Raw genomic sequence first — 27,800 nt, forward strand, 5'->3', positions numbered from 1 at the left:
ACTTTGAAGGCGCTTTTTCCATAGGAAAAAAATATTTTATTTTTTTAAGAACAAATTCAGTTTGAAACAGGTTTGGAACGTGACTTCATTGGCTGGGGGCTAACTGCAATGTGGAACTAAAGCAGATCAAAAAACCTATGACAGGCTATCAAAATAAAACAAAGGAAAGAAAAAATATTTATAACTCAAGCATAATACTGTGTTACTTACAAATTGGACAACGAAATTTTAAATAAATATTCATGGTACATAATTACGGCACAAATATGCAGCAATTTGGCAACCTTTTATACCATTTTTTTTTCCTCATTACAGTGCAAAGGGGAATGACACTGCTGTTTAACAAGCTGTAGCTAAATACATTGCAAAATTCAGATTTTATACAAAACATCTCGCTTAGACTTTATAAAAAACCAACATTGCTCTATGTACACAATCTGGGTAAGAAAAGCCATTTCTGTCTTGTTTTTCATGTGTATTTTTATTAAAAAGGTGAATAAGGCTACTGTAACACCCCAAATCCATATACAGTAAAATCTGAACTTATTTACAGCATCTTCACTTGAACATTATGGTGCAAATTCCAAAGTCAGGCGACTAGGGATGAGAATACAAGGAAGGCATTTACAGTAACTTTCCAAAGCTGAACCAACTTCAGACAAAGGGACAGTTGGTAGATTGTCATATTCTGCACCACACACAAAACAGACGCACAGACTACTGTCAACTGCCTGCAGGCAACTCTTCATCAACTCATCTGATTTTTTTTCACAGTTTAGCACATACTCAAAATGTAGCCAACTGATGACGCACACCTTCAATTGCATTAAAATCAGACTGTTTCCCATTTTTCCCCTACTCGCCCCTCTCCCCCATCCTAAAGGTCAATTTTTGATGGCTTACAAGAAAACCTTATATGAATGCACGTACAGGAGAGGCCAGGGTGATGGAAAGAATTACATATGTACTGTGGCTGGTCACCATGGCAACCTTTCACAGAAATATGATATAGATATATATAATATATACTGTCGATATATATTATACATATATGTACACATGTATACCACACACCCACTCACACAAACACACACGCACTTTGGACCAACATCATTTTCAGGTTCAGGGAGTAGAAAGAAGAAGAATTTCTGTGATAACTCATTTTTGCAGGTATTCACTGGAGGTTTGAGAACCTTAAAATGCTGTTGCTTCATTTCTTTTTTTTTTCTCTCCCAATTCAGAAAGCAAAGTGTTACCATAGTAACGGGACTATGTTAAAGATGTCTATTTTGCATAGCACATAAAAAGTAGGTTTCCTGTTTACTCGATTCTTTTCCCAGCAGGGAAGGGGCGAGGGGAGGGGGGAGCGAGGAAGGAAGGGGTTCAGGCTGAACTTTCAGCTGAAGCCCCCTGGACGTGACCCGGTGGATTCTAGCGAACACTTCAGCCCATGAGGCAAGGAAAACACAGCACAGAAGCTAAAGGCCGGCACATCTTCTCATTGTTGAAAACACGATGCAGTGAACACTGATTTCCTGGTATTTGGGGCTTGCACTTCCTAATCTATGGTGACGTGACATGCCTTCAGAGGACTTGGTTATTTTTGTGTTTGCTCCCATTATTGTTATTTTTGGAGTAATGTCGTTTTTCCCAGAAGTAGCAGTCCAATTGAAAAAAAAAAAAAAACAACCACGGAGCGTTTGAGACCACTTAATCACCACAAATGAGTTTCACATCTTCTGGTGTGGATTGTGTGCAATCTTAAAATATATATTAGTAAAACTCTTTCATTTTATATCCCTTGTGTTCTATATACCTATTATAAACACATCCTGCCTTCCTTCTCCTCCCTGGACATCATCATCATTTGGGTCCTCGGGACTCCTAGGAGGGTTGCCGTGTGTGCCTCACCCCGACACAGTACCCGGGACTGCAGTCTCGCTCAGTACCCACCCCTCGCCCCGAGGCCAGGGTGGCACCACCATAAACCAAAGTGTCACAAGGCGAGATGAGGAGAGGGGGTGGCAGGGGAGGGGCAATGAGGGGGTAGGGGGATCTGACCTTCCTTTCGGATATGAAGATGCCTTAATAATGTCTATGATGATGGAATTACAGCCCGTGTGACCTTTGGCTTTTTAAACTTCTAGGTCAGATTTGGCTCTCTGCTATTCTCCTAAAGGCTCTCCCTGTGTTAATAAAATGTGGTAAGTATAGCAGCTGGGTCCGCTTTAAACAACATCCAAAGCAGACCGACGACTTCCCTACAGCTTCACAGCTGTACGTCTATTGCCAGTACCAAGAAAGTCCTGCCCGAATCACCCTTCTCTCCAAGCCTGGTCCTCTACCAACAATGCCCCTTTGTTCCACCCGGCTAGAGAGGGACTATTTATTTCATTATTCCTGTGCATTGCTATTTGATAAAAGTGAATTCCTTCAAATGCACCCTAATCTACTGTGTGTGTCGTTGTGTCTCCTACTTGCCTCTTAAAAATCTTAGCAAAACCAAAGTGCTGTGCTCTCTAATTGGGGCTTTCCCTTCCCAAATCTTGTTTCAGAGGCGGCAGCACGGAACTGCCTTTGCAGACAGACAGCCTTTGCGTCTCCCCCACGCCCCCTTCTCACGAAACTCCTCGTCTTCCTGGGCTGACAGCCGAGCATCTGGCTGGAAGGCTCCTTTTTACCTGCAAACGCCATTCCTATCAACGTGTGGCCCCTTTCGCTGCGGCTGTTGTTGCAGAAGGATGGAGTAGGAGACGCCCAACGTTAATGTCCCGTGAGTAATGCGAGTGTGGTGTTGGGGGAAGGGGGGGATCTCGTGTGAAGGCCTGCAGAGCCCTGGATGACAGAGCGTGTGCAACAGTGAGGACTAGAAGCCAGCGGTCTCCCGAGGCCTCACGCAGCCAGAGTCTGTGCGACAAGACAAGTCCGGGGTGCAGCTCAGGAGTGGGGTTCGGGGGCCACGCCCGAGGCAGAGGGCGGCCCCGCCAGGCCCGGCGACCCAGGGGCCTGGGATGCTCCCAGCTCTCGCTCCTGCCCACCAGCCGCTCGGTCTCCCGGCTCCTGCGGAGGCCCGCGGGCGCGCGCGCTCGTGGTACCCAGTGGTACCCGGAGGAGGAGAGGGGCGGGGCGCGCGCGCACATCTTCTACGCGAGTCTTCCGACGGGCGGGACGCATCCTCCGTCACCGCGGCCGAAACGCTACAGACTAGTAAGCTGTCCGACTCCACGGGGCTCTTCCGAGAAGGGGTGTCCCCGCTCCCCGCTGCGCGTCAGTCCGTCGCAGACACAGGGGGTCTCGGACCCTCGGCGGGCAGCAGCGGGGACAGTAAGTTTCCTCCGGGAAGCGAAGGCACCGCCGAGGCTCAGACCTTGTAGTAAATGTTCGCCGGGCTCTGCGGGGGCATCTCCTGGACTATGTACACCGGGTGCCCGTAGTCCCCGCTGACCTTCTCGTAGTGGGGGCAGAAGACACTGTCCGCGGTCCTTAGCGGGATGATGATGTCGCTGGGCTCCGAGCCGTTGTTGTTGCCGCCGCGCTTGGGCGTGGCCAGCGTGCTCAGCGACAGCGTGGCCGTGTGCTGCGGCGAGTGCTTGCGGTGCCGCCGGCGGTATTTGAGCAGCAGCACCACCAGCGTGATGATGATGACGATGAAGATGATGCATCCTGAAGCTATCCCTGCGAATAAGGCCACTTCGGAACCGAGGATATTGCTCCCAGAATGTCCGGCGCTGCTACCGTCTGTGCTGGAACCTGTGGGGAGAATGGGGGTGGGAAGAGCAGTCAGAAGAGTCAGCGCTGTCCCCAGGGGGGGTCTGGAGAGCTGCTGGGGAATGGGGGGGCGGGGATGGTGGTGTCCAGGTGGTAAAACTCAGCGGGGGAACATTTCCCTGGCAGCTAGACTCTGGTAAAGCACACCTTGTTTATTAGCCAAATGCAAGGGTAAATCAGAAAATTGGAATTGACCAACTACTACTATATATAAACTAGAAAACCAACAAGGACCTACTGTGGGCTTCCCTGGTGGCTCAGAAGGTAAAGAATCTGCCTGCAATGCAGGAGACCCAGGTTCCATCCCTGGATCCGGAAGATCCCCTGGAGAAGGAAATGGTAACCCACTCCAGTATTCTTCCCTGAAGAATCTCTGGTGGGCTACAGTCCATGGGGTTGCAAAGCATCAGACACCACTGAGCAACTAACAATACAATAAAATCCTGTATAGCCCAGGGAACGATACTCAGTATTTTGTAGTAACTTATAAGGGAAAAGAATCTGACAAAGAGCATATATGCACACCTGGATCGCTGTGCTATACACCTGAAAGTAACACGGCATGATAATTATGTTTTGTTTAGTCACTAAGTCCTGTGAGTCTTTGCCGACCCCATGGACTGTAACCCACCAGGCTTCTCTGTCCATGGGATTTCCCAGGCAAGAATACTGGAATGAGTTGCCATTTCCTTCTCCAAGGGATTTTCCTGATCCAGGGATTGAACCTGCATCTCCTGCATTGGCAGGCAGATTTTTTTTTTTTTTTTTAAACCAGCGAGCCACTACTGCACTTCAGTTAAAAACAAAACAAAACAAAACAGCTAAATGCAAATGGCAGAAGCCAGCCCTGGGGGGAGACGGGACTCCAGGTGGGGCTTTGATGCTGCTCCCAGACTGCTTCATTTCCCTTCCATACATCATCATCCATCAGCCGCGAGAACGGGCTGTGACAGGCAGCCCTTGATCTTGCCCCACGTCTCAACCCAGGTCAGCCAGCCTGCAGCCACCACAGGGCGCAGGAAAGGAAGTGGCCAGGTCTTCAGGTCAGCGTCTGCGGCTCAGGCGGCACGGCTCTTGGACCGCCTTCTGGCTCCCGAGGCTTCCTGGGAATCTCCAAACCCCCTGTCATTAAGGACAAGCCCCGCCCCCCCCGCAGAATGGCGGGAGTGCTCGCGAAGAGGGATGGGACCTGGGAAAACGTTCAACCCGTAACTCGTTTGTATTACTTGATTTACACTTAAAATATATCTGGAAGGCAGTAGAAACTCTCACACGGAACAGACTGCCAACCCAAATGTTAAGCACTAAAAAACTGCCTGGCATCATTATATTATCCATTTATCAGTTTGTCATAAGAATTTGACACATTTTGTCATTGAAAGTTAGAAATAACAACTTCCCTCCTTGACGCTTGGAAAGAGATGGAATATTGCTACAGATGCTAAATTCGTGCGACTACCAACCAGGCGTGCGGATCTGACGTCTGCTCAGCGACCACCACACAACAAGTTCATTCCAGTGGTAACAAACACATAGCTATTTGCTCAAAGACTGCTAAAAAAGCGAAGTTACACAACAGTCAGTTTTATCCAGTATTCTAAACTTTTGCCAGCACTCCCTTTAATATCTCATTTTACACTGAATTTGTGGAAGAAAGAAATTTGATGAAACCACCTGAAAAATGTAGCATTGTGCAACATTTTAAGATGTTACCACCTTAAATGTAGAAGAGGATCAATCAGGCTCTCTGTGGATTAGATATAATTAGATGAGGCATTAGAGCCTTAATTATATATACATTAACACTGGCTTGAAGCTAGTGTTGCAACCAGCATGATAAAGTGTCAGCCAATGAAAATAACTTTGATCTGAAAGAGCAGTGCTAATAATTGGTGCTGAGATTTGATGGATTCTGCTCTCTTGAATCTAAGACTTTGCGTGGGACTGAATTATTGTATTCTGATTGGGTAATTAATAACAACTAACCGAGAGCAAAGATTACTGGCTGTGGGAAGTTCAAGTTCACATTCTGGGGCAGAAGTACCCGCCACACTCTGGTACTCCCCGCTGCGTGCCACACAGTAAGCGTGGTACACAGTAACAGTGGCACACACAGGCCAGTCGCGCAAGTCACGCTGCTGTACCTGAATTTGGTTTGACAAAGGGACTTGTTGTTGAACTTCTTCCACTTGTACCAGCTTCGAGTTCCGGCCTCCTCGTTGGATCACTACGCCTGGTTGACCCAGCAGAACTTGCATCTATATGAAAAACAAGCAATTACTTACAGCACAGAGATCTGACGGCATCTACCTTGAGGAGCTGGATCTAAATCTCAAGAGGCACGAATAGCAATGAACATAAGATTCTTTACGCAAAGTACTGTGAGATGCAAGAATATACTTTTCCTTTGAAAGCACAACAGTTCTACTAGTTATTTCAGAGGTTTAGCTAGTGAGGCCATCTGTGGAAACTATAGGGATTCTTGCATTTGGCAGGCAGAACATTGCAGATGACATTTTAATTTAACTGAGCAAGTTGACTGACTACTACCCCAATTTCTAATTAGAAGAATAATTCTCTCTGCACAAGAGGTCATCTCTGTGTGAAAAGGCTCAGTGAACACCAGTCTTCGGTAGTCGAGAGGCAGAAAGGGGCAAAATGGCAGAAACTTTAGTTTGCATTCTGGAAATTTTCATTGTGAGCCAAAGGGGGTGTTTTGCCTTGAAGAAGGAAAAATCTATCTGCAGATACAGACATGGCCATAGACACTGAACCTGGCTGACCTCAACTTTTAGAAGTGTCTCCAATAAAAAGAAATGGGCTGCATCAACTTAAGGAAATCGGTCAGTGGCTCGAGGTGCGCAGAAAGCTTTGCTTTGGAAACTAAGCGGAAGAGTGAGTGGAGGTGCGTGTGCGCAGCCTTGGGGGCAGCCATACTAGCTGGGGGCCCAACCAGATCAGAGGCTCCGTGAATCAGCAGACGGTTTTTACCTTGTCCAACTTTCATGAGGATCTTCATGGCTCTTGTCTGGCACACCCCTCCCTCCTGGTTATCCAGGCCCTCCAAAGACCCATTTGATGTAGCTGATCAAAAATAAAATGGACAAAACAAAAAAATAAAGAAAAAATCAGGAAATCAATAAGCCAAGTTTACATGAACATGAAATGTCTGAAAACAATTCGGAAAATAAGAATTCACTCTTAGTCACAGGTTTGCTGAAAGTATGGGATGCTGAAAGGCAAAACGAAAAAAATAAAGAAACAAAGAGCGATGATGCCATCCACACCGCCGCACGTATGACCTCTGGTCTCCAATGGACTCAAGCGCTTTCTCCTCCCTTTATAATCAACGGATTTCGTCTGAGTCTGTAGATAAAAGGAACGGCATCTTCCAAAAGCTGACTATTTTGGAGTTCAGCCTCCAAAGAGCAGTACAGTAAATACGGTAATTTCAAACCGTGGTAATCATCACCCAGCACCTGCTTCCTCTACTACTGATTTCCTGCCTCAAGAACAATTACCTTGATGCTCCCTGATTGTCAAGCGTCCAAGTTCTATAAACACTCAGAGAGGAGACTCCCACGCCCCTTTTTCTTTCCCCAGCCTTTCTGGAGCTTAAGAGGTTGTAGTAGAATTCACATCTTCCAGCTCTGGAGTTTTCCTCCTCCATCATTTTGTACTCAACTCGAATGAATGGATGCGCTATTACCACCACCATCGACCTTGGCCAGACTCATCAACCAGACTCCCTGGTGCAGAACTCTGGGTGGACAGAGGTACCCACACGTGCCCACTGCTCTGCGAGTCGCCCGGGGCAGCTCAGGACATAAGGCAAGGACATGGTTCAGGTCCACCAGCTCGATTCCCTTTCCACCTCGAGCAGGAGGGGGAAGGCAGGATGTCTTTTTTTCCCCCAGCAATCCATGCCCTACTCTATTTGAAGACAAAGGTCTATCTCTTTAGGACAGTGAGTTCTCTGAAGAGCATTGTAACTAAAGCCGAAAAAAGACAGGCTGCTAGCTAACTTGCTGAGGGACAGGATTTAAATTACAGGTCAAGCTCCAGACGAGAAAAGGAGGTGGACGTTTAGACACTTCTATTCCTCCACAGTTCAAGGGCAGGGAACACAAATGTTTCACATCCAATTCTGCCGTATAAATCCTTCTCTATTATTTTTCTCTCTCTCTCTTTTTTCCTTTTTCGGTCATGTTGTGTGGCATTCTGGATCTTAGTTCCCTGACCAGGGTTCTAACCTGTGGCCCCTACGGTAAGCCCAGACCCTAACCACTGGACCCTCACAGTAGTCTCCCTTCTCTAATTAACCAAGTCGTGCCTACTAACTCTATACTTTTAAAAGTACTGAAAAGGGGACAGACTTTCTGTTAAAAATACATCCAATGACATTCTTTTAATGGGCTGTTTGTTTCCCAAACGGCAGGGCAGCAGACAAATCTGGACAGGTGTGCATAGAAATATGTATGCTGTGGATAATTACCTGAGCTGGAAAAGAAGGCCCGGGTTGACTCGCTTTTGTGTTCTCGAGTTACTGACTTTTACTTTCACTCCTTTCCTTAATAACAATGGCTGCCTCTTGTGTGTATAAATATCTCTTTGCTTATCTGAGTGCTTCCTTAAAGTCCAGGCTTACAATCATATCTTACTCTTCTGTTCTTGCTGATACTGAGTTTCTCCTGGGAAACTGGACAAAAATTACCATGATAATTTTTTTTTAAGAGTAAAAAGTAGATAGTATCCTCTTGTAGATGTCTGAGAAAATGTTTGGAAGATAAGTTAGAATAAATACCTAAGAGGCTTGCATGCTTTGGCGATTCTAAAAAAATTTTTATTTTTTCTTTCCATTTTCTGTCTTCTTTCCCTTTTGTTTTTTCCAAACCTGGGCTTAAATTTCAAAGTATCTTTTCCTCCCAAAGGCCTAGAATAGTATGGGTAAGTGTGAGCAGGCACTCTTTCTGAGCAATATCAGAGCAGAACTATAATTGTCACTTGCGTTTTCTCAATTTAGGATATGTTTTTATACAGAAAAAATGGTGAAAAGCTGATGTCTTTATCTGGCTGACAGTCTCAAAGGTTTAGTTACTTAACTGAAGTGGAATTCTCATCTTTTCTAATTCATACACACATAAATACACTCCAATGCAAAGTTCAATGACTAAGTATTTCTTGCTAAAACTTTAACGTTGAGCTGACAAATGATAAAAATAAGATTTGAAGGTTGATACACAGAAGAAGAAAAAAAAAAAACAGGTAAGGGGAAGGAATATAGATTTATTTATTTTAACCTTGATGTAAAACGATCAAAGATTCAGGTCTAAAAGTAAAAAAAAAGGATAGACAAGTCACAGCAGAGAAAAGTCACTGGTGAATATACCATTCAGAACCGCATCTACAGACGCAGAAACTACAGCCGACCTCCACTTGTCAGTTTGGAAGCAGGAGGGGCGCATGTAATCCGAGTGACTTTTCTTTTGATTTTAATTTATAGGTCAGTGCCTTCTCTGAATACCAGTGCCTCCGTGGAGACCTCCCTTTGGTTTACTCAAAGTGATGTCTGAGGAGCCCCTAAACGTAAAGAACTCCAGAAGTATTCAAATCAAAAGGCCGTCTATAATTTAGCATCCACAAACTATACACGGCAGGCAGAAACTGTGTTGTAGCAGAAGACTGCTTTGCATCTCCAACTGAGGACATTTTTATTCCTTGGGGAGGGGAAAAAAAAAACCCTCAAGCCCTGGAGAGTCCCAGAAGGAAACCTGAAGATGCAGCTTTGGCTGAGTTCTTGAGGCCGAGGCCACTGCTGGGGTGGGGGTTGGGGATGAGGGTGGAGGGCGGCCAGGAGCAGAAGACTGTGACCGCGGAAGGTTCTTCTCTCCACTCTGGGCTCTGCATCCCTTCCCTCTAAGTCCACTTGGAAGTCGCAAAGTTACTAGAAGATATTGAAAATTTCATTCCTAATGTTTGTTTTAGCATCCCAATACTTGGCTGTTTAAAAGGGTGTGAAGTGGGGGGTGGGTGGGATGAATTAGGAGATTGGGATTGATACATATACCCTGTTGCTTTTTTTTTTAACGTTTCATTTTGTATCGGAGTACAGTCGATTAACAGTGTTGTGGCAGCTTCAGGTGAAGCCCGAAGGGACTCAGCCTTACAGGTATCCATTCTCCCCAAACTCACCTCCCATCCAGGCTGCTGCGTAACCCTGAGCAGCATTCCCTGAGCTGTACAGTAGGTCCTGACACATAGACGCTATTGATACTCCATTGTACAGCACAGGGGACTCTATACTCAAAGCTCCGTGGTGACCTAGATGGGAAGGAAATCCCAACAAGAGGGGATATACGTGTATGTATAGCTGATTTACTTTGCTGTCCAGTAGAAACTAACACAACTTTGTAAAGCAACTGTACTCCAGCAAAAACTTAAAAAAATAAAAGGGGGCTAAACTTTAAAATACAGTTAAGAGGGAATTCCCTGGCAGTCCAGTGGTTAGGACTTGACATTCTCCTTGATGAGACCCCGAGTTCAATCCCTGGTCAGGGAACTAAGATCCCACAAACCATGCAGCTCGGTCAAAAAAAAAAAAGAATACAGTTATATGTTCCACCACGAAAGGATTTTTGCCTTGAGTTAGGAATGATGTAAGCTGTCTGGGAAAACCCTGTTTTAAGATGTGAGTACCAATGGAAACTTCAGACGGTAAACTTCACAGCAAGTTCAGTTATAAAATAACTCGAGTAACTTCAACTTATTTTATATTTAATCTCACAGTGAAAACTAATGTCTGTGTTCCTCAGGACCTTCTTATCAAGGAATGTAGGGCATGTGGTCCTAATTCTAGAGGTGTCCCCTGCCCTCCCTACGTCCCCAACCTTGAGAAATGGCACAGCTGAAAGTCTTCTGACCTGATGACACCTCATTATTGGCCACGAACTCTGAAATAAAGCCTCAAGATTAATATTCTGATTTCTGCTGCAACAGCTAGTCACCAACAAGCTTTAAAAGGCTTAGTGGCTGACTTTGAAATAGAACAAGTGCTAAGACTCGGGAGTAAAATCTACTTCTACTTCAGGAGACAGTTTTGCAATTATTGTTATTGTTGATTTGAATGTATTGGGAATTTTTAACTGGGAGAAGGTAAAAATAAATTGCTAACCTCATTCTACTTAATTTTTCTTTGCATCTCTCAACCAGCATCATCTAATGCCACCACAATCATAGTATGACTGAACTAAATGGATGAAATTGCATTTAATCATTTACAGAGAAAAAGTAACATTGTTCTATCTAAGCTTTTAGTGCCCAGAGTTTTTTCCCCCCTTGACTCAGAGAAAAACTAGATTTTATCGAATCAAAAATTATCAGAAGAGTATCTCTATCTAGTTAGAAAGGAGGGTTCATAAAGATACATGGGCATTTTATAGCCTGCTTTTAAAAGCTTTTGCTTCTGGTATCTAATTGCACCGAGCTATTGTATTGAAATCACTCGCTTGTTCCCCCAGGGCCTGATTTTAAGTGGGTGGAGATCATGGCTCAGCGGCGGAGGAGGGGAATACCCTGAGTTCATATCGCCTAAAAGTTCTCTTCACCTTTGAAAACTGCTCGGTGAACATCTGTACCTGCCCGTGTATTTGTACGCGGACTTAACTGCAGTTTCTCCCTTGCTGCAGGTAGGCAGCGTGCTGGTGATCTGAGTAACAGAGGAGAACCAGTGGGCAAGGCAGACTGCATTTCTGGCTGTGTTTTTGGACTGTGCCCACGGAGAGGAAGTCCTATCACATTCTAATGTGTCTTCACTTGGTGGTTATGGCTCTGCACCCGGGGGAGGGTGAGCTGGAGTCCTGGATCTCTGCTGTTTTTATTTCAGTCTTCCACCTCGGTAACTGGATGGAGAATTAACTGCTGGCTGCGTGCCTACGCATACTTGGGTCAGTCCCATGCACAGAGAGGTCAGCACCAAGAAATTCTACAGAGTGGGCGCCTTCCGACGAAGCACATCCATCATTTTTAGGTTAGGATGGAAAGAATGAAACATCGAGATATCCTATGCAGGGTATTTCATACATTGTGTTTATTTTCATGGCCACACCTCTCAGCTTGTGGGATCTCAGTTCCTTGACCGGGGATCACACCTTCGCCTCTGCAGTGGAAGCACAGCGTCTTAGCCACTGGGCCGCCAGGGAGGCCCTAGACCATTTTAAAATGGAGCTTACTGGGATGGGACTGGGATGGAGTGGGGAGCGGGGAAGAGGGGATTGATGGACATCCCCAAAGCAAATCCTTTTCTCATCAGAGAGATGCACCAAAGAGACAGATAATAAGCATACAGGGTCAGGAAGTGAGAGAGTTCAGTTTTGTAGTAAGAATAAAAACTTTGTGTCCATATAAAACCGCACATGATGTAATTTGCTCTTATTTGGTTATGAAACAAAGAGCATTTTATGAAAATCCTCTGTCGGCATCGTCTTCTTGGGACTATTGGCGAACGCTGTGTCATCTGATGCTGGCCCTGCTAATTTTGGTTTCTTTGGGCAGCCCTTCTACACACGGGTCTCCCGAAACTCAACTCAAGAACTGGAAGAACTTGAAACCTGCTACCTGGCACAGTGAGGAACCGAAAGAAGCAAAACCAAGTGAGAAACTTGAAAAGTAAAGCGGTGTCACTAAAATACATGTGACACGCGGACGGGGCGACGGTTTCCTTCCAGACAGTGGGCAAAACTTTGAGTTTCTAAAAGGAAAAAAAAAAGAACTGAGCTATGTAAGTTGAAAACCAGAAGGCTGAGAAAAGTGTAACTACTTAATATGAACATACAACCCAGGGAGCTAAGATCTACCTATTTCGCGCCCTGACATGAATTCAAATTCAAAACATATGATGTATATTCAAACTATAAAAGACACAGGGATTCAGTTTCTAGAACTCAATGTAGTTAAATGCCTTGGGTATTATCATAGTTATCCTTTAATATGCCAACTTCGAAGAAAAATTCTAAATATGGAAATGATAACAATCACTAAATGCCAAAAGGAACTTGCCCTTTGCTTTAACTAATAAAACAAAAACATCTGCATAATGTGTCAAAAGGAAGGTGAAAAAAACATCACTTCTAACTTCTTTTTTATATGCTTTCCTCTGTGGTTTTATAGTTAAAGGAATGGCGAATACACCACCATGGTTTTCCAAGGTCCTCACTATTTTTGCTTGGCGCAGTATCAAAAAAAGTTCAGCATTAATTCAAGTCATATGGCATTTCATCCCAGAATGCCTGATCTTAGAGTGAAAGTTTTATAGATATTTCTAAAAGTCTCGATTTGAAGGAAGAAAAATACAAAGGAAGATACAGGATGTGTGCATTTTTCACCCAAGGAAACATTGTTTCAGTAATGATGGGAAGAGTCACTTGAACTTAACCCCACATCATTCTGGGTGTGTTTTGACCTTTTAAAACAGTAAATCAGGTATTTGGAGGTAATAACTGGCTTAGCCCCAGTGACTTCTATACAACACATTTAGTTAGTTTCTCCACTAGACAGAATGATTTGGAAAAATGATTTAAAAACCAGAGTCACAATTTAGCCCCTCCTCCCATATTAAAATACAAGTAAAGATACAAGTAAAGATACCTACTTCGCAGGTAGCGCTAGTGGTAAAGAACCTCCTGGCAATGCAGGAGACTTGAGACGTGGGTTTGATCCCTGGCTCAGGAAGATCCCCTGGAGGAGGAAATGGCAACCCACTCCAGTATTCTTGCCTGGGAAATCCCATGGACAGAGGAGCCTGGCGGGCTATGGTCCATGGGGTCTCAAAGAGTCAGACACGACTGAAGCAACGTAGCATGCATGTATCAACAGATGTGGGTATCCAGTATAAATGAATGCTCTTGCATAAAATGGTATAATTTTATTTTCTCAATTTTAAATGTTCACCATGAACAGAGATAGGATATTCTACTGACAACTCAGTAATGAGAGTTTTGAAAAATGTAACAACCTTGAAACAGTTTAGTGAACTGCTTCTGCTTGTGTGTTCACTAAAAGATTGTATGACATATTACTTTTCTAATATTACTCTTTGGGGAAAGAGGGAAGATGCAAAGATACCACTTAGAACTGAGTCTAAAGGTGCCAACATATGTTATTATATCTCCTACGTCATATGAGACTTGGATGTTGAGAGAACTCAGCCAATCGAGGGAACAGTAATAATTGAAAACAATAAATATGACCATCAGAGCATAAGAGATTTCATCACAGCTTACTCATAAGACCCCTTCACCATGAGGAAGTATATACAAAGTCCAAGGTGGGACAATCACTGAAGATGCTAAAAGCCATAGTCACCTTTGATGAGACAGCCCTGAACAGTCACTGACTACACAAAAAACCAGAGTGGAAGAAAATGGGAAAAGGAGAAGAAGTGAATGTGTGTGTGTAAGCGTGGGTACACATCGCAGGTATATGTCGATGACAGAAATACCTCCCAGGCTCAACGGCTGCTCTGACATTTCGCTGAGAAAGATCAAACAGTCCTGGAAATAAATCACCAGTCCCCTCTTTTTACAAGAGGCAGGCTTAAATACATGGGGTCCTTTATGAGTGGCTTACTTTATTTTCCTCAAAATATGGCTTGCAACACCTTGATGTCTTGATTTTTCATAAATTCTGTTGTGGGAAAGCATTCCTTTCAGAGTCTAAAATTTTATTGCTCCAAGTGATAATGATTTATGCAGGTAGGATCTCTCATTAGGCAAAACAAAAATTTCAACAGGATTTTTTAAAAAAAGAAAAAGCTTTGCATCAAGTGTGCTTTAAGAGAGTGTCACAATGATTCAGAATTGAAAGAATGTGATCGCTAACAGTAAAAGAATAATCACCTTCTACATGCGACAGTCAACCTTAATATGGGCCAAAATCTACTTCAACAGAGGAATCACATTTTAAAAATAGGGTGCCAACTCCCTGGTGGCCTAGTGGTTAGTTAGGATTGCAGACTCTCATTGCCATGGCTGTGGTTCAAAAAAAAAATTAGGGGGCCAGATGATCACTTCAATAGAATGACCAAACTCACATTAAAAAAAGAATGAGGTCAGAGTTCTAAAGATAAAACATAATGCCCTATTGTCTATATTAGCTTTGCTTTGGCATTCTGAATTTTTTTTTTTAATAAAAATGAGACTTTCCAGTCAAGAGAGAGTGATAATATCTAATAAAAACATTTTGGCCACGAAGAAGCGTGTGTTTGGCGAATTATTTCCAGCACACGATTTCTAGACCACTCCTGAGTGTTTAACGGTCTTCATTATTAAAATATCTTTGTGGAGATGTGGAAACCTCTAGATAGTGAAGGGTCAGAGTAAAAAGTTCATGGTGGGGCAGGCACAGCCCACAAGCCTCCTGCTCGTCCCTAATCACAGGCAATGATATTAATGACCCAGTAATTGGGAGACTGCGGCACTGAAGTGGAAAACTTCCATCTGAGGCAGAGTTCATCTCTGGGTGGTAGGGCTTCACCAGAGACTGAATTAATGCTTGCTGACAGTTTAGAACATAACACTGCAGATGAGAAAATGCATAAAAGCTCAGACGGACATGATGTTATTTGCTTTGACCGCCTAGAGACTAGCAGGAACCCCGATAAAGTGCCCTGTCTGAATCTGCCCTACACGTGAACCTAATTCCATTCAGGGGACACGTCCTAGACTCCAAGAAGCCACATTTCCCACATGTTTGCGTCCTTAACTTCCTGGTTTAACATCAGGAACGATGACACTGGGTTACTCCACCAAGGCAAAAAGCCATTTGCAAAGCAAGACGGTCTTTAACGACACACAGCCCGGCTCCTCTGTGAAGCGGTCAACTGTGCTCCTGCCAGAGGTTCTGCCTGCCCACCCCTCCATCCATCCCTCCCTCCATCCCTTCCTCCATCCATCCATCCACCTACCCACCCACCCATCCACCCCTCCGTCCACCCACCCATCCATCCCTCCCTCCATCCCTTCCTCCATCCATCCATCCACCTACCCACCCACCCACCCACCCCTCCATCCACCCACCCATCCATCCCTCCCTCCATCCCTTCCTCCATCCATCCATCCACCTACCCACCCACCCACCCACCCCTCCATCCACCCATCCATCCATCCCTCCCTCCATCCCTTCCTCCATCCATCCATCCACCTACCCACCCACCCATCCACCCCTCCATCCACCCCTCCATCCATCCCTCCCTCCATCCCTTCCTCCATCCATCCATCCACCTACCCACCCACCCACCCACCCCTCCATCCACCCCTCCATCCATCCCTCCCTCCATCCCTTCCTCCATCCATCCATCCACCTACCCACCCACCCACCCACCCCTCCATCCACCCACCCATCCATCCCTCCCTCCATCCCTTCCTCCATCCATCCATCCACCTACCCACCCACCCATCCACCCCTCCATCCACCCCTCCATCCATCCCTCCCTCCATCCCTTCCTCCATCCATCCATCCACCTACCCACCCCTCCATCCACCCCTCCATCCATCCCTTGCTCCATCCCTTCCTCCATCCATCCATCCACCTACCCACCCACCCCTCCACCCCTCCATCCACCCCTCCATCCATCCCTCCCTCCATCCCTTCCTCCATCCATCCATCCACCTACCCACCCACCCATCCACCCCTCCATCCACCCCTCCATCCATCCCTCCCTCCATCCCTTCCTCCATCCATCCATCCACCTACCCACCCACCCCTCCACCCCTCCATCCACCCCTCCATCCATCCCTTGCTCCATCCATTCATCCACCCATCCATCCACCCATCCATTCCTCCACCCCTCTCTCCATCCATTTCTCTATCCATCCCTCCATGCCTCCATCCATCCCTCCATCCACACAAACTGTACGCTTGTACTTGGCTAAGAAAATTTGAAGTCTCTTATTACCTCTTGTGTACACTTGAGAGATTCTTTATTATTTTTAATTTTACTATTAGCCACTTCTCACTGACAGGCAAAGTACACCGCACCCTTGAACAACGTGAGGGTTCGAGGTCCCAACCCCCAAGCAGTAGAGTTTACGGTGGGCCCTCCATACCCGTGGTTCTTCCATATCTTTGAATTCAACCAACAGCAGATCCTAAGGTGCTGGAATAGCTACTACTGAAAAAATCTGCATGTAAGTGGATCCAACCTGTTCATCCCGTGCTGTTCAAGGGTCAACTGTACTTGATAAAACACAAAGCTCCGTCTTACTGGAGAAATGGAACTGACTGATAGTAGCTCTAAAAAGAAAAATGAAAATTCTGAAGATCTGACAAATTGCCACTACCACCACGGTTAACCAGTGGCCTTTTCTCCTTTCCTACTGCTCTACAGAATTTTCGTAGGTCAATTTCAGGGCATATGATTGAAGCTAGCCATCACTGTGATTATGCTTAGTCGCTCAGTTGTGTCTGACTCTTTGGGACTGTAACCCACCAGGCTCCTCTGTTCATGGGGATTCTCCAGGCAAAAATACTGGAGTGGGTAGCCATTCCCTTCTCCAAAGATCTTCCCAACCCAGGGATGGAACCCGGGTCTCCTGCATTGCAGGCAGATTCTTTACCATCTGAGCCACCAGGGAAGCCTGAGGGTAGTTGCACATTTACACAACACAGGCCAGCACCTCTGGTCCGACACGTCTGATCCAAGCACAGAGGTCTCTGGGTATCCGTGGTGAGCACCCCTGCTTGGGCGTCTGGGTATCCATGCCTGCTACTGCTATGCATGCACTCTGTATGTACATACGCTCTCTCTGCTGTCACTGTGTATGTGACACGTGTGTCCCGGTATGTAGGACGCTCTGGCTGTAGACTGTCTTTCCTCTCCATCTGTACGCAGGTATGTGCCTGACAACCCCGAGGAGCACTGTCACCATCTAACGATGCTGGTCCAAGGGGCTGAAAGCCCTGGTCTCAGTTTCGCCCCTGACGCTGCAGGGCCGTGTGAACTGCACTAAACCACACACACGTCCTAAGTTTCTGTTTTCTCACGGTGATCAAAATTCCTGTCACCTGTGTTTTGAGACTGCACAGTGACAGAGTGTGTGAGGCCATCACACTTTCTTGTAAGTGATCAAACACCAGAGCCTGAGATTTCAATCAGGAACAAACCCGGGACTCTTAAGAATGATATAAATAAGTTCTTGCCAAGTAATCTTTTCATGTCTGTCTAATGCCTCCTGGCTATTTCTTGAAGTACTTTATTTTGCTTTAAATTTTGATTTTCATGATAAATATTTAAAGGCTATTAAGAAAGAAATGCGTCCTCATGCTTCCACAGAGTCTCCAGGACTGTTCAATTATTTACAAGTCTAAGTAAACTTTGCAAAAGCTATAAATACAGGTGCTAGGGAAATTAAGATGTAATTTATGAAACAGTAAAGGCAGTTTTATTCTGAGCAATTCCTAAATAATTCTTTTTTTCCAAGGAATTGCCTTCACTCCTCATGTATTCTTATTTTACATGAGAGGCTTTTAGTCTCTCCCCATTGCTTTAAGGACCAGAGTCATCTTGTCCGTTCATAGGTTATTTTCGGAAAAAGGAATGGTGCTCAGAGGACAATCTCTGTCTAGCTTTAAATAAGATAAGCTGTCACTACCGCCTAGGTGACGCCATTGAACATGAACAGAGTCTCAACCTACAATAGCCTAATCCTCCTAAATCCCAAGAGATACGGGATAAATACCCCAATGGCCATGACTCCATCAGACCTGCAAGCCAGGCATTTCCCAGCACAAGCTCCAATGAAGCAGAAGTTGAGATTTTATTCCTGAAATTATAAAGAATTTAAGCTTTATTCATATTAAATTGAACAAGGAGTCTTACTGATGTACTCCGCGAGAGTGCATCCAATACGGTCATAAAAGGATTTTATGTTACGTTAAAAATAACAGAAACGATGCTCTCATGGTCAGACCATGACCATGTGAAAGGAAGTATGGTCTCAGTTCGTCTCAGTGATGAGGCAACCGTGATGACTACGTTTTCTCTAGAAGAACATGTATACCACGTTGGGATGCTGTGGAAATGATCAATAAATACAGCATCTCCTTTGTGTAACAGGGAATAGAGAAACGGACCTGGCAAGGCTGGTGAGATGCTAAGTGGGAGATGATTATACGTGTAGAAGACTCCGCCCAGTCTGTCTCTTTTGGGTCTTACAGAGGATCTGCTAACAAGCTTGGGCAGTTCCTCCGACACAAAGATCCATAAATGCATGTTTCTCAGTAAGGAAAGCCCAAGGACAAAAGAACTTTTATAACACTCCAAGAAGACAAAAAAGAGGGAAGGTCTTATAATTAAGTTATGCAGCATTACTGAAACTTGTAAAGTCTCTGGAGTTTCATTTTGTGGATGGTTTTTCAAATAAATGACACTTTTGGAGTGCATCCTCCCCGTCTGCCAGCTCACAGGAGCGCACAGGCTTGCCTTTAATCTCCTGCCTCTCACATCCCTCCGCCCCCTGCCTCTCCCCTAGAGACCCCCAGCTGTGCTTACTTGGGGGCCCGCCATGGTAAGCACTTCACATACAGCACCCCACTTAAAGGCACATCATCCCCAGCTGACAGACAGGGGCCTGAGGCAGGGACTGGTTCAGTTCCTTGTTGAGGGGCATTCGAGAACCCAGCTGTGCCTGACTCCCAAGCTCCCAACTGGGTTTTCCCAGGTGGCTCAGTGGTCAAGAACCCGCCTGCCAAGGCAGGAGATGCAGGTTCAATCCCTGGATTGGGAGGATCCCCCAGGAGAAGGAAATGGCAACCCACTCCAGTATCCTTGCCTGGAGAATCCAATAGACAGAGGAGCCTGGGGGGCTACAGTCCACAGGGTTGCAAAGAGTCGACGAGCATTCTATGATGAAGCCAATCAGTTCAGTTCAGTCGCTCAGTCGTGTCCAACTCTTTTCGACCCCGTGGACTGCACACCAGTCTATGAAGCCAGGAGTTCTAAGTTAAAAATAAAAATGCATTTAATTCTTGAGTTTATATGCAAGGTAATTCTATGCCAGGTATCAGACATAAATCCTTACCCCAAAGTCGGATAAGTGACAGGCTCATACTGTCATACTCTTGAACTTGATAATGTTCCGTGAGGGAAATACAGCTTTTGCCACCTTTATCATGTAAATAACTCATCAACTAAAGCCCATAATCAACTGCAGAGACCACACATATATTCTAAAATAAATCTATGTGTAGAAGGACATCTGAAACTTCCCATAACGATTTTGCTAGGGAAAGGGCTTATAGTACATTCAGCATATTTTATTTTTCGTTTATGTATATGTATCCTTAATCTTTTGGCCACACCACTCAGCAGGGAGGATCTTAGTTTCCCGACCAGGGATCGAACCTGCACCCCCTCCACTGGCAGCATGAAATCTAACCCCCGGACCACCAGGGAAGTCTCTATTCAGTATATTTAGTGCCACTTGCTACACTTACTCCCAGAAATAAGGAAACCCAAAACCAAAAACAAAAAGGAAAACACTCCACAAAAATACAGGAATGGAATCTGCTGTTCTGTTTTGATTCTTTAAGAATGGTGTTTCCTTATATTTGTGTGCAAACATTTTAATTTATTTTGCAATTTTGCTCAGAAGTGGAGCTTATGCCTAAAAAATAGCAAAGCTGACTGAGGAGCTTTCCAATTTTATATGCTCTGATAACATTAAAAAAAAATTGTTTTGGAGAATGAAACCCATGATGGGCCTATGAAATGGTGACTCATTCAAATTCATTCAGCGTTTCTCAGGGAAGACTTTCCCGAGGGGTGGCTTTCCGAAGGACCACTGTGAACACAGCAGGGTGGAGTTACAGAACAGCGTTTAATCAATCAAACAATCGTTAGAAATGATGCCTTTTAAACTGTTCCACAAATCCACATCTTGGCTATGCGTTTGCGGTAAAAGAACGTACCAACCACTCAAGGGTAAATTGGGAGGTGCCCTGGGCGGATGGTGTTCCTCCTAACAGCTGGGCTGTGGGCATGGTTCACTTAAAAATTATCCACACAAGGGCATTCATTGTCACTGTCTATGACTCACAGGGTTTTGGTAGTGTGATGAAAACCTCTTTGCAGGTATTTTGCAAGATTTTACGCTGTGGCTGGCTGACCAACCCAAGGGACCTTCCTGAGGGTTAATACTGCAAAGGGCCTCCACACCAAAACTACTGATTCATTCAGCTCTGAATTATTAATTCCCCCCCTTTTTTTTTAACTTTTCAAATCCTTCAGCCATTTATTTATTCTTCTCTTTTCATGAATAACTATTGATAAAAAATAAAAACAAATACATAAATAAATAACTCTTAAGCACCAACTATGCAGCCCATACCATGCTTAGGTCTAGAAATATCCTGGTTAACAAGCCCACAAAAGCTGAATCTCTGCTGTGGAAGGCACAGATAATACAAAGTGAAAGTGTTAGTCGCTCAGTCATGTCCGACTCTTTGCAACCCCACGGACTGTAGGCCCCCAGGCTGCTCTGTGGGATTTCTCAGGCAAGAATACTGGAGTGGGGTGCCATTCCCTTTTTCAGGGGATCTTCCTGACCCAGGGATTGAATCCCAGTTTTCTGCATTGCAGGCAGATTCTTTACCATCTGAGTCACCAGGGAAGCCCCAGAGATAATGCAAGTGAGTTATTTAACAATTCCAAAGAAATCAGTGACAATGACTCCCAATTTGATATTTGGAAGCAAGCAAATCCTTCTGGGTTATCACTTCTAAAAAGAAACTGGAAACCAAGCATAAATTTGACACAAATAAGGCTGAGGACACAGTTAGGAATGCTTGCCTAGTATTCACTGGAGTGTTTTTCTGAGACTGGGCTTCCTTTGACAATGGGTCACTTCAGAACAGAGAGTTATTTTATAAACTTTTTAAAAAAATGTAAAGATATGATAAAAAAAAAAAAACCTGTAGCTTATATAAAATGTTTGTCTTTGAGGCAATTAAGAATCAGAATATAATGAAAAACAGACCAAACGGCTGCAATATCCTCACCTTTGGAAGATTTAAGATTAGGAGATTTTATTATGCAAATTAAACCCAAGGTTAATGACTGGCTCAGGTCACTGGAAAAAGTCAGTTCTCAACATGAGGAAAACCCGTATATATAATTTTGCCCCACGCCAAAGCAAACAATCATCTAGGAGAAAAACTAATTAGGTGAACACCATTGTCATGTCCTTTCTTAGGGGAGCTCAGCGGATACTTGGTAGGTTTAAAAATACATTCCCAATTAAAAGTTAATATTGACTTCTAAAACTTAAAAAAAGTGTGATGCCTGTGTTATAAACCTGTTAATACTACAAATCAGTGTCTTTAAAGAGTTTACGGTGGCTCCTGTCCATTCGATTGGAGAAGAGCCACCCTGACAAGAGACTCTAGACTAGACGTATGCATCCAGCCATAAATGGTTTGGAACTGGAGACTTGCACCGTTAGCTGGAATAAGAACAATAAAATAATAAAAGCCGTTTCCTACAGAAGACATCAAAATTCAAAGAAATAAAGTAACTTCTCATTAAGTTTAGGCAGCAGGACTAGAACCCAGGTCTCAGGGCTCCTGGCATCAGTTCACCTAGGGAACGACCCAACACCAATTGCAATTCGGTCCCCTGGCAACTGGGACTGTTCCTCTCGGGGGGTTGTGAACAACTGCTCCAATTCGGTCCCCTGGCAACTGGGACTGTTCCTCTCTGGGGGTTGTGAACGACTGTTCCAATTCGGTCCCCTGGCAACTGGGACTGTCCCTCTCTGGGGGTTGTGAACAACTGCTCCAAGTGTCACTTCTGTTCTTCCTACCCACGGAAAGAAACCAGGATACAGTAATGATGCTGACTGGACTAATACTCTTAGTTATGAAGGTGCCTACTAGCTGGATGCAAGGATGTGGAGTTAAACTCATGTAATATACATTGTCCGGCTTCCTGATGGCTCAGAGGTAAAGAATCCGCCTGCAGTACAGGAGACCCAGGTTCCATCCCTGGGTCAGGAAGGTCCCTGGGAAAAAGAAGCAGCAACCCACTCCAATATTCCTGCCTGGCAAATTCCATGGACAGAGGAGCCTGGAGAGCTATAGTTCATGGGGTCGCAAAAGAGTCAGACATGACTTAGAGACTAAACGACAAGAAATCTTATTTTAAAAAGTCTTTTTTTTTTTTTTTTTAAAGACACTGATGGACTTCCAAAAGCTTAAGATTTCCATTTATTTTACCTAATGACTATTTTACATTTTCAAAGATTTCCCTCTTATTTCATACATATTACCACCCCATCTGCTTGTCCCATCCCTCAAAAACACTTTTCCTTCCATTGTATGATCACTCTGCTTTTAAATCTGTAATTCACCACTTTCCCTTTTTCTTTGTTACTTATTCTCCCTAAGCCACTCTCTGCATTATGCTGGTTTAAAAATAGGCTTTCCGTCGCTGTGGCATTTCAGGTTCACGGCAAAGGACAAGGATTAGACGGTTATGACCGTCTTTGTTTTAATTACTAATGACTGTAATAAAAAAACAGAAAACAATACATTATTGAGTACTTCATATGTAGTCAATGAATTGTTGATTTTACAGTTTCTCAAGAGCAGCCAAGAGAGTTTCAGTCTGATCCCCCAGAGACGGTCTCCCAGCAGGCAGCAGCTCAGCGCCCCTGACAAAGTGGAGCCCAGCATGACGACTGAGTGGAGACTCCCAAAGAAACCGAGGAAAACGGCTGTGCTGCTTGCCTGATGTGTCAGCTGTCCTGGGCACCCAGACTGGGCGCTGACATACCCCAGGCCTGGAACAACCTAACTCCTGTACCTACTAGGCACAGCCTGCCTCACTGGATTTCACAGCCTCAGGAGTGAACAGCAGGAGCTCAGATAGACCCCAAGAGGTACACAGGATGTGTCAAATTAATTATATGGGGAGAAAAAAAAGAAATTCATTGAAAAAACCTAACTTCATTCTTATTCTTCCAAAGCCGGTTTCAGCCTGCCCACGTATGACAGTGGTTGCCTGGAGCGCCCATCCTTTGACCTGCACGCTCCCTGAGGAATGGATACCATTTTATCATCTTGCTCACTGCTGAAGCCTTAGCACTGATGCACAGTTTCTGCCACAGAGTAAACACGAAATGAATGGATGGATGGATGGATGGATGGATGAAGATAAAAGTCATCGCACAAGATTCACCTATCAAAATCTCACCAATGTTTCTTAAAAATGGTTTTGTCAGTAGAGATGCTGAGTATATTCAAATATATCCACTTATTTCAATGCTACAAAAATTCTAGGAGGCTCTTTCTCTTTAGGTATTTATATTAATGCGTATTACTAGTACAGGGTCCTTCATTCAATTAAGGCTTCTTTTAAAAAAAAATGAACAATTTTCAGCAAAGATTCCCACCAAATTATTTGCCACAGTAATAATTTTAAGGAAACAAAAATGGATACAAACCTATTTAGCTTATCCTAACTTCTATAAAATAAATGAATAGAATTATACTTACATATAATGTAATAATCTCTGTTCTTCTGAAATTCTAGACCCCAGAGGTTAGGGCTGAATTCTTGGAACTTGATAGTGAACTTTACATCTTGATCTGGTCTGGCACAGTTGAGAAGAGGGGTATTTTCCTTCTTAATAGTGCATCTGTCTGCTTGGTCTTTGTCCACCATATAAACTTTATAATATTCATACTGGCCAACAGTTTTAGAGTCCACCTTGGGGCAAATAATATCCAATTTGTCTCCTATCTGTGGGTATAGTACCAGTCCTTGTCCAGGTAGAAATCTACAAGCATAAAAGAAAAGGTACCATTGAGTTTATTTTAAAAAATTAACCGTGTTAATGATAATGACAGTATAGTCAGACAACATCAAGAATTCCAAACTGCAATTTCATAGTTCCACACTTTTATTGATCAACAGTATCTGAGTTCACTTTGCCGACAAAAGTCCGTATAGTCAAAGCTATAGCTTTTCCAGTAGTCATGTCCGGATGTGAGAGTTGGACCATAAAGAAGACTGAGTGATGAAGAACTGATGCTTTCAAACTGTGCTGCTGGAGAAGGCTCTTGAGAGTCCTTTGGACAGCAAGGAGATCCAACCAGTCCATCCTAAAGGAAATCAACCCTGAATATCATTGGAAAGACTGATGCTGAAGCTCCAATACTTAGGCCACCTGATGCAGAGAGCAGACTCATTGTAAAAGACCCTGATGCTGGGAAAGATTGAGGGTAGGAGAAGAAGGGGATGACAGAGGATGAGATGGTTGGATGGCATCACTGGCTCAATGGACGTGAGTTTGAGTAAACTCCGGGAGATGGTGATGGACACGGAGGCCTGGCGTGCACAGAGAGTGGGACACCACTGAGCGACAACTGCCTGAGTTCAGATCAGCAGGGGATGCATGTATTTAGGAACTAAGCTTTAAAGAAAAAAGAAAGAAACAGAAAGAAACCACACGCTTATCTTTGCGCAGTAGGATCAAGTCGCCCTGCTGATAGTCCTTTCCCACCCCCTCACTTGTAACATCTCAGGGCTCCTTTGTGTGGCTTCACAATGCCTTTTCCTTGATGGTGAGTCAGACCTTCCCACTTGTTTGTTATTTTTTAACCATTGGCAGCCTCCGTTTATTGGGCACGCCACAGAAAGACGCCTCAATTCCAGGGGATGGTGGATGCAACTAAGACTTTGTTGTCCTGCTAGCTTCCATTTGCTGTTGATGCTAATTAACAGACAAGTTTCATCAAGAATGTTTCAAATTACTTATCATAATTAGTCAGTCACTGATCAAACAATGGCTCCTTTATTACCCTGAACAAAAGGAACGTCTTACAAACCCATAAAAAGTTAACCAGAAATAATTAGTTGGAGGATTGATTCAGCTGCAAGATGAAAAGTCCCCAGCTCAGGAGGACAGCGTCTACCGTCCTGGCCCCACAAACCATTTTCCCCCTCCCTTGAGATATATTTGCTTCAATTAATTCTTAGGTGCAGATCTTTAGAACCCAAACTCCTGATACACTATCCCCATGATGCTTACCGCTAACAGCCTCCCTCCTCCCCATTCTTTCTTCCCAGCCCTGCTGCTGAAAGATCTTTCCTATCAGGGAGCTCCTCTGAGAACCTGAAACAAGGGCTTCTCAGTGAACATCCTTCTACAAGTGCTAACATTAAAAACACACTTAGGAAGCCCATCTCATTCCTTTCAAGGAAACCAAGCCTGCAGGCTCATTCAAGTATTAAAGTCTGAGAACAAAGCGTCATGTCTGATGCAACGTTTACTGAACCAGGGAAGGCCACCAGCCATGACCATGAATGGGACATAATTCACTGAGAGAGAGAGAAACCAGGGGGAATGGGGCGTCCCCAGTTTCAAATCGATACTGAAGGAACAGATGATGATGTGTGCTAATGAGCGGTATGAGTTTTTCTGAAACGTGCACGAGGTTGATTATAGCGCATCACAGAACAAAAACTAGATAGCAGAACTAGATCGCAGATTTATGTGAAAAATCAATATTCCTGTGTCAGGAAAAAAAAAAAAAAAGGCAAGTTGCACACGATGGCTTGTCACTTTTCCCTAGGATGTGCCTTTCTACAATCCCAAAGAGAGGGTGGCCCCCTTTCTTTCTTATATTGTCTTAACTGAGATTCCTAAAGCAGGGATACATGACACTTTTTTTAAGTTAGGAAAGAAAGAACAGTGGATGAGAACCACCTGACAAAGATCTTTCCTTGAAGCAGAACTCAGAATGAATGACAAGTCTCAGACAACCATGCTGTGCACCCTTGAAGAATTCTCTAGAACTGTTGCAAATGTAGAGCACCACTGCGTAGGAGCTTCTCGGGGAACCTCTGGGCCATTTCTGCAGTTTTCTGGAAAGCTGCTTGGAAAACTGGACTCCAGAGGACAGCAGGCCTCCGGCGCTCTCTCTCCACCCCGAGGGTCAGTGGTCCCCGTCTTTTCTGTGGCTAAAACCCGGCTCTGGCTTCTGGTGGACAGACTGAAGGGCAGAATCTGAATGTCTGAGGCTTTTTTAGTCTTTTCTAAGTGATGCTGCCGCGGTTGGGAAGCGGGGGCAGGGAGACTGACAGTCCATACACATGAGATACAGCGAGTGTTAATGCTGCTCACCTTCCGACACATCATTTTCCTCATGTCTTATCCCTGGACCTTCTTAGGAAATCTTCACTGCATCTGAGAACCAAGGGGGGGGACTCCTGCCTGGGGTTTCCCACCCCTCTCCAAACACCTTCTCCCCTAAACGTGCTCCGAGAGCAGCCGGCACACCGTGGGCACCTGTGTTAGCTGGAGTGAAATCTGTAGCCTGGATGCCCAGACCTGCCTCCTTTCAGCTCTGACCTCCACGCTGAGCGACCTTCACCCTGGACCACCAGGCTCCGGACCTCAGGATCCTGAGACAGACAGACCCATGCTCTTGCCCATCCACTCAGTTCCTTTAAGACATCAGGCCCATCCCCACCCGAAAGCCATGTATCATCTCTGCACATCTCCACGCTCTCCCACATCACGCCTACGTCTCAGGTTTGGCTCACCATGCTCTTTCTTCATTCAAGATGCTACCCAGATCCTGTTTCCCTCACGAAGATTTTTTTTTTCCTGTATAACCAAAGACTCGCTGGTGGTTCCCTCTCCACCCCCGTGAGCCCCTCCTCGTGACTCTCTCTTCACTCACCAAATCCAAGTTCCAGTTTCTGCTGGAGCTGATGGGGTGAAGTCAAGAACACAGGACACATGAACTGGTTTAGCTACAAGCATCTCCATGTTTCAGACCAGATTCTCAGGAGGTACTGATTATATTGGCTAAGTCGCTTTAGTCGTGTCCGACTCTTTGTGATCCCATGTAGCCCGCCAGGCTCCTCTGTCCATGGGATTCTCTGGGCAAGAATACTGGAGTGGGTTGCCTTTTCCTTCTCCAGGGCATCTTCCTGACCCAGGGATCAAATCCTCATCTCTCACGTCTCC

At 44.7% G+C, this 27,800-nt stretch overlaps 1 protein-coding gene and 1 long non-coding RNA gene across 2 annotated transcripts in view; both read right to left on the reverse strand.

The window, feature by feature from the left end:
• Nucleotides 1–1,213: 1,213 nt before the first annotated feature.
• EFNB2 (ephrin B2) overlaps nucleotides 1,214–27,800 on the reverse strand; it is a 49,753-nt gene continuing 23,166 nt past the window's right edge. Inside the window, exons 2-5 of the mRNA XM_086328637.1 lie at nucleotides 24,316–24,599; nucleotides 6,760–6,852; nucleotides 5,913–6,026; nucleotides 1,214–3,750 (exon numbers count right to left, since the gene is read on the reverse strand). Coding sequence (XP_086184763.1) covers nucleotides 3,362–3,750; nucleotides 5,913–6,026; nucleotides 6,760–6,852; nucleotides 24,316–24,599 — 880 coding nt within the window. The 3' untranslated portion in view covers nucleotides 1,214–3,361. The remainder of the gene's footprint in view (nucleotides 3,751–5,912; nucleotides 6,027–6,759; nucleotides 6,853–24,315; nucleotides 24,600–27,800) is intronic.
• Nucleotides 24,601–27,753, reverse strand: LOC147362045 (uncharacterized). The gene is made up of 2 exons (XR_015137737.1): nucleotides 27,511–27,753; nucleotides 24,601–24,924 (listed from the first exon to the last, which is right to left on the reverse strand). It is a non-coding gene; the product is annotated as an uncharacterized LOC147362045 (long non-coding RNA).

Source organism: Bos grunniens, chromosome 12 (assembly GCF_055505025.1).
Source record: "Bos grunniens cultivar Pamir isolate PY7600 chromosome 12, Bosgru_T2T1.0, whole genome shotgun sequence".
Taxonomy (NCBI): domain Eukaryota; kingdom Metazoa; phylum Chordata; class Mammalia; order Artiodactyla; family Bovidae; genus Bos; species Bos grunniens.